General features: G+C 39.5%; 1 protein-coding gene across 3 annotated transcripts in view; it reads left to right on the top strand.

Annotated features, from left to right (window-relative positions):
• Positions 1-6775, top strand: part of TTC39C (tetratricopeptide repeat domain 39C) — a 130071-nt gene that overhangs the window by 59584 nt on the left and 63712 nt on the right. For 2 of the 3 annotated variants that reach the window (XM_003784780.3, XM_023510242.1), the window contains exon 5: positions 5498-5852. In XM_003784780.3, coding sequence (XP_003784828.1) covers positions 5498-5852 — 355 coding nt within the window. Of the gene's footprint in view, positions 1-5497; positions 5853-6775 lie in introns of those variants that run through there. The other variant, XM_023510243.1, reaches the window with a different exon arrangement.

Genomic DNA, 6775 nt, shown 5'->3' with positions numbered 1-6775 from the left:
AGCTCACAGCAACCTCCAACTCCTGGGCTCAAGCGAGTCTCCTGCCTCTGCCTCCCAAGTAGCTGGGACCACAGGCGCCAGCTACAATGCCAGGCTATTTTATTTTTGGTTGCAGCCATCATTATTATTATTGTTTGGTGGGTCCAGGCTGGATTCGAACTCACCACCTTAAGTGTATGTGGCTGGTGCCTTAGCCACTTGAGCCACAGGCGCTGAGCCACGTTTTATAGTTCTTTGGTGTCCTTCAGATGTCAACTATAATCCCAGGCACACAATAGAAACTTAATCAATAGCAAACTAACGTTTTTAGGGTTTCATAGATTTTTCTTTCTGTAATCAATGATCATTTATTTCCAATTTGATCCCAATAATTTTATGATTTCACAAATATGTAGTCTAGTCAATTGTGTATTATTTTTCCTTTTTCTGCTTTTCTATTAAATCTTTGGCTCATTGGATCACAACTGAGAATCAACTTTCTTGTACAAACAAGAAAGGCCTGGGGGATGAACCCAAAACTTTAAGATCCACTGTGTTAGTATACAAGGAAATGTCAGGGTTTTCTCAAACTTTTCCCATGATATTCCCATTTAGGATGGAAAAAAGTCATTGAACCTCTTAAAGATTCACCCAGACCAGTACCTGAAATGTAATCTTTGTACAGTAAATATTTCTGTTAATTAAATCAAATGAAAAGAATTTGTTTCAATTGTCTATTATTTTTATCATTATAAAGAACTATTCTATAGTTCTTATAACTATAGACTAATTTAGTTAAACTATAGACTATTTTACTTGTTCATTCTCTCTTATAGCACTCTTTTCAGTGGACATACACTATGGGATGTTATTCACCCAGAACTTGTAGGATGGTTGTGTTTTGAGTTGTGATCCCATAGGAGATATGTCATCGTTTGTCAGAAAATTGATACACTTAAGTAAAACAGTATCTTGATACCTGTGGATCAGGCCTCCCTGAGACCACCCCCAGGTTTGATGATTTGCTTGGAGGACTTACAAGACTTAGTATATAGGTCATCCTCGCAGCTGTGATTTCTTACAGCCAAAGTACACAAAGCAAAATAAGCAAAGGGAAAAGGTTCTTGGAGGGAAACCCAGGGGAAACCAGGCACAGGCTTCTGAGGATCTGTTCTTGGTGGAGTCACGTAGGACACACTCAGTTTCCCTAGCACTGAGTCGTAACAGCATGAATGAAATGGTACCAACCAGCGACTCTTGTTAGAGACTTAGTGCCCAGATGTTTTGGGGGGGGGGGGCTGATCACATAGGCATGCCCTCAAATTCCGGAATCCCAGAAATAAAGTCGGTGTTCAATATAAACCATATTGCTGTACAAATAGTGAAGGCACACATAGTGAGCCACTCTTATCACTTCTGGGGATGGTAAGAACTTCCAAGTTCCCAGTCCAGCCAAGGGCCAACTTTGCTAGTTACTAGGTTAACTCTTTTTTGTACATGCTATATATTCTTACATCACTTTCAATTCAGAGATTGGGTAATTTGTAAATGAGATTTTTTGAATGTTTTAGAAATTAGGAGCAAAATAAGTACAAAATAAATCTTAAAAAAAAATTCAGATTAATGAGAGGGTACAAACAATTATGTTACAATGTTTGCATTTGTTAGGTAAGGTCCCTGTTGTAGTTACGTCCCAGACCCAGGAGGTGTGCCACATACCCTTACATTGTGCCATTAGGTGGGAGGAGCACACCAATTCCTCCTCCTCCCTGCTTCCCTCAACTTGAATTAAACTGAGTTTTTCTCTTGTATGGGCATATATTAGTTCATCTACTGGCTTCATATTAGTATTAAAGTAAATCTTAAATGGGTTGACCAAACACTCACCAGGTATAAGGTATCAGTGGATATCACTACAAATGAAAAATAATTCAGACATTAATCCCGCTTCAAGAAGTTGATAGGCTATCAAGGAATTTTCATAAATGACTCAGCAACCAGCCAAGGACACATAAAGTTCTATGGAAAAGGGTCTCAAAAGTCTCTTGAATATAATGCTTTATGAGAAACATATTTTATGTAACAGTACAGGAAAACATAGTATATAACTACTGAAAGTAAGTACAACCCATTCTGATATTTTCTGTTCCATTTCTTTCCATCCCATTTCATTCATAAAACATGCTGGTTGAGACCCTTCAAATTTATTTTTATGACTCATTAATGCAGTGGTTCTCAACCTGTGGGTCACGACCTCTTTGGGGGTCGAACGACCCTTTCACAAGGGTCGCCTAAGACCATCCTGCATATCAGATATTTACATTATGATTCATAACAGTAGCAAAATTACAGTTATGAAGTAGCAATGAAAATAATTTTATGGTTGGGGATCACCACCACATGAGGGACTGTATTAAAGGGTCGCAGCATTAGAAAGGTTGAGAACCACTGTATTAGTAGGTTTTGACCCACAGTTTGAAAAACATTGCTGTGAGACAGTTCATATATGGGGAACATCCTACTTAAAGTTTATAAGATTAGTCATATAGGACCTGATCAATAAGTACCCAAAGCCTAGAGTCCTGCTATCAGAGTTCTTTTATTTCCTTCCCATTTCTACCACTAAAAAACATAGACCAATGAGGAAGAAGGAGAAGAGATTACAATTTCAGCCCTCTTTGCCTTGGTCAAAACTCAATCTATCTAATGCCTCCAGTGCATAAGGCTGAGGAGGGTGAACTCGTGTTACTTTGGTAGCATTAAAAAAAAAAAAAAAAGCATAAGAAAAATGTACATAATAAATGGAACCTGATCAAAATAAAAAGCTTCTGCACAACCAAGGACACAATCAAAAGAGCAAATAGACAACCCACTGAATGAGAAAAAAAATTGTGTGCTATATATATCTGATAAAGGACTGAGAACCAGAATCTATGAAGAACTCAAGCAAATCAGCAAAAAACAACCAAACAACCCCATTAAAAAGTGGGCAAAAGACATGAGCAGAAACTTGGGTTTTTTTATTTATAATTTTTTTTTTCATTTTTCTAATGAGTTCTTATTAGTAGTTAAGTCATGATTCAGAATCATCAGGTACCCAGGTTGCCCTCTACTACCCTGGGAGGAGGAGGACAGGGGAGGTGGGGTACAGCCCATTCAAATCTTCTCAGGAAATGTGCCTTCTGCCCAGCAGTTGTGCTGGGCTGTGAGGTAGGATATGGGTCAGAGTGGTTTGTGCACAGGCTAGTACCATTCACACACAAACAGACATCACCCGCTATTGCAGCTAGTGTTGCAGTGGTGGCTATCTAGGTAATTCTGCCGGCAGAACCTGGGGAAGCTGCTGTCAAAAGGGGCAGTCTTCTCGTTCTTGATTTTGGTCTTGCTGTCTTTCTGTCTTCTGTCTAACTCCTAAAGACACCTCCAGTGCACCTCGAGGCTCAATGTGACTCACAGCTGAGCAGAGAGTTTTAAATGAAGATATACTAATGGCCAATAAACCCATGAAAAAATGTTCAACATCTCTAATCGTTCAGGAAATGCAAATCAAAACCACAATTAGATATCACCTAACTCCAACAAGAATAGCTCATATTAATAAGTGCCAAAACAACCAATGCAGGCATGGATGCAGAGAGAAAGGAACACTTATACACTGTTGGTGGGGCTGCAAACTAATACAACCTCTATGGAAAATTGTAGAAGAGACCTCAAAGAATTTAAAGTAGACCTACCATTTGATCCTGCAGTCCCACTGCTGAGTATACATCCAAAGAAAAGAGGTCATTTTATAAAAAGGACACCTGCACTCGAATGTTAATAGCAGCACAATTCACAATCCCAAAGATGTGGAAACAATTCAAGTGCCCACCCATACATGAATGGATTAATAAAATGTGGTATATGTGTACTATGGAGTACTACTCAGCCATAAAGAAAAATGGCAATCTAGTATCTTTTATGACTGTGGATGGTACTGGAGACCATTCTTCTGAGTGAAACATCACAGGAATGGAGAAACAAACACGACCAGGTTGGAACTGATTAGTCAACACTTATGTGCACATATGGAAGTGAATCTCAATGACAATCAAACAGAGTGGAGGAGGAGGGGATGGGTGAATTTACACAGATTGGGTACACCTGTCTGGGTGGAGGACATGCTTATAACCCTGACTCAATTTGTGCAAAAAACAAAATATATAAGCAACACATGTACCCTCTGATATTCTGAAATTTAAAAAAAATCAAGTTCTCAAACAAGGAAACCTAGCTGGCGTTTGGAGAACATAACTTTTTTCTTATTATATGTATTTTTTAAGCTACCAATGTAAATCAGATTTTTATTTTATGTTTTCTGAAATTTTAAAGTAACATTTTAAAACCTTATTTTCCTGCTGTTCAAAGGACCTGGAAGTCTGGGACCATTCATGGTGTCTCATTGTACATGACAGTCAGAGCTGGTATCGTATTAGTGACAGTGCCTTGTGGACAAGCTGTCTTATACTCAGAGAACTTTATTTTGCAAAGAATTCCCTATAGAAAATAATTGCCTCAAAAGTGTGGTTCTGATCTCAGATAATCACATATAAGTTGACTTTTCCCCACCCCTACTATTCACCTGAAGGTGAAATGTTCTTAGAACTGAGTTGACAGCAGGTCCCCAGGGCTTTTGTCTGAGGGGGCCCGTGGGCCAGGGGTGGTGGTAAACCCCATGTTTTACCTCTTACCCTTGAAGTCTTCCTATGTACATGCTCTCAGCAGGGCCCTGTTAAGAAAGATTGACCTAATGGGAAGTAATGGAAGTGGCTTAGGTAACAGATTTTCACTCTCTGATGTACAGTGACTTTTTCTTTACTACCCTCCTCTCTGGAGGTCTCTCTAGGCTGGGCTATCGGCCAAATCAAGCCATCCTACTAAGGCTGGTTAAGCCACATAGTAGATACCAGATCTAGGTGAACTGGGGATTCTTTGCGTTTAGGCTTGAACGTGAATGACTTTTTTGGGTGATAAACTGGCCATCTTTTTTGTTTCTTGGCAAGATGCCACACTTGGTGCTTGGGTATAAATTTAGCAGTAAACTAGGCTAAGAGGGAGATGCAGGGTAGACCAATAGACAATTTGGAAAAGAGATTTGTTAGGAAAGCACCATAGTAGTCCAGAGAAGTGGTGGAGGGTTTCACAGAGCACATGAAACCTGATTCAAGTGATGGTATCCATTTATAGCATATATTGTATACTCTGCACTGGCTACTACGTAAGGGGCTTGATAAAATAATGAACAAGAAAACACGTGGTTTTTCCAATGATCATTCAGTATGGTGAAGGAAGACCAACGAGAGAGAAGACATGTGAGTAAGCCCCGTTAAGAAGGAAGAGGGCAAGGACGGGTAGTCATTTTCATGTTTTTACATTTTTTGCTTGACTTTCAGGCTATTTTCAACATCCTTTACTATTCAAATGCAGGAGGTATTTCAAATGCTTATTTCTGAATGGTTTTCTCTCCTTCTCTTTTTAGCCTATATAAAAGGTGGGTGGATCCTTAGGAAGGCCTGGAAGATTTACAATAAATGCTATCTGGACATCAACACCCTTCAGGAGCTGTATCAGAAGAAGCTAACGGAAGAGTCCTTGACTTCTGATGCTGCAAATGATAATCACATTGTGGCTGAAGGGGTGTCTGAGGAGTCTCTAAACAGACTGAAAGGTGCTGTGAGCTTTGGATATGGCCTTTTTCACCTTTGCATATCCATGGTGCCCCCAAACCTGCTCAAAATCATCAACCTGCTGGGTTTTCCTGGAGACCGCCTACAGGGGCTTTCTTCACTGATGTATGCAAGCGAAAGTAAGGACATGAAGGCCCCTTTAGCTACGTGAGTAGCTATATTGCAATGCTTTGGTAGATAATATAGTGTTGAAAGTAAGTAAACCACGATCAAAGAGTTTGGAGGAAACTTCAGGGAAAGTGGTAGTTGGTTGAGAGGATTCCGTGCCTTATGTGAATACAACACCGACTCTGTGTTCTGTGGGGGTTCTGACTTTAATTACAGAACAAGGCACCGGTCCTAAGTCTCATAAGTCATGTCATTTAAATGGATAAAGTCACTTTATCTTTCAACCTCAAATGGTTTATTAAGCAGTTCTTGCGACTTTGACCAGAGTCGCTGAGATTCACAATCCTGATTTTTTAACTTGGAAGACAAACTGGATAAGCTTTTTCTGTTGTTCTGAAACTTGCATTCTGATAAAGAATCCTCATGTTGGGTAACTTTGCTGGATGATTATAGGTGATCAATTATACATGGCCTGGGTGTTTTGTGCTATTCTACTAAATTGTCATGTTACGTGGTTCATTCTAAACATAACTGGCAATTATTTAAACCAAAGAGCCTGGGGAAGCTGATATAACTATCTGGAGAAAGGATTCACCCATTTCTGTATCAGTTATAAGTGATGTGATTTTTTTCTATCTGGAAAATATCTGCCATTTAGTATTTAATAACCAGATGTGCATGGTCCAACCTTATATCACTTGTCAAAATTTTCCCCCCAAATGTTGATACCATGGTGGACTTTAGTTCTAGGTCTACTCAGGTCAATATTGAGAAATTTGAATGTTAATTCTTAGTTGATAACTACTAAAAATATCATCAGTGTTTCGATATCTTTGCTGGGTGCAGTGGCTCACACCTATAATCCTAGCCCTCTGGAAGCTGAGGTGGGTGGATTGCCTGAGCTCAGGAGTTCGAGACCAGCCTGAGCAAGAATAAGACTTCATATTTAAAAACAGCCATGG

The sequence above is a fragment of the Otolemur garnettii genome, unplaced genomic scaffold (assembly GCF_000181295.1).
Source record: "Otolemur garnettii isolate 467f Iridium unplaced genomic scaffold, OtoGar3 scaffold00012, whole genome shotgun sequence".
Taxonomy (NCBI): Eukaryota; Metazoa; Chordata; class Mammalia; order Primates; family Galagidae; genus Otolemur; species Otolemur garnettii.
The sequence above is the reverse complement of the archived record's forward strand: the minus strand, read 5'-3'. Positions and strand labels throughout refer to the sequence as shown.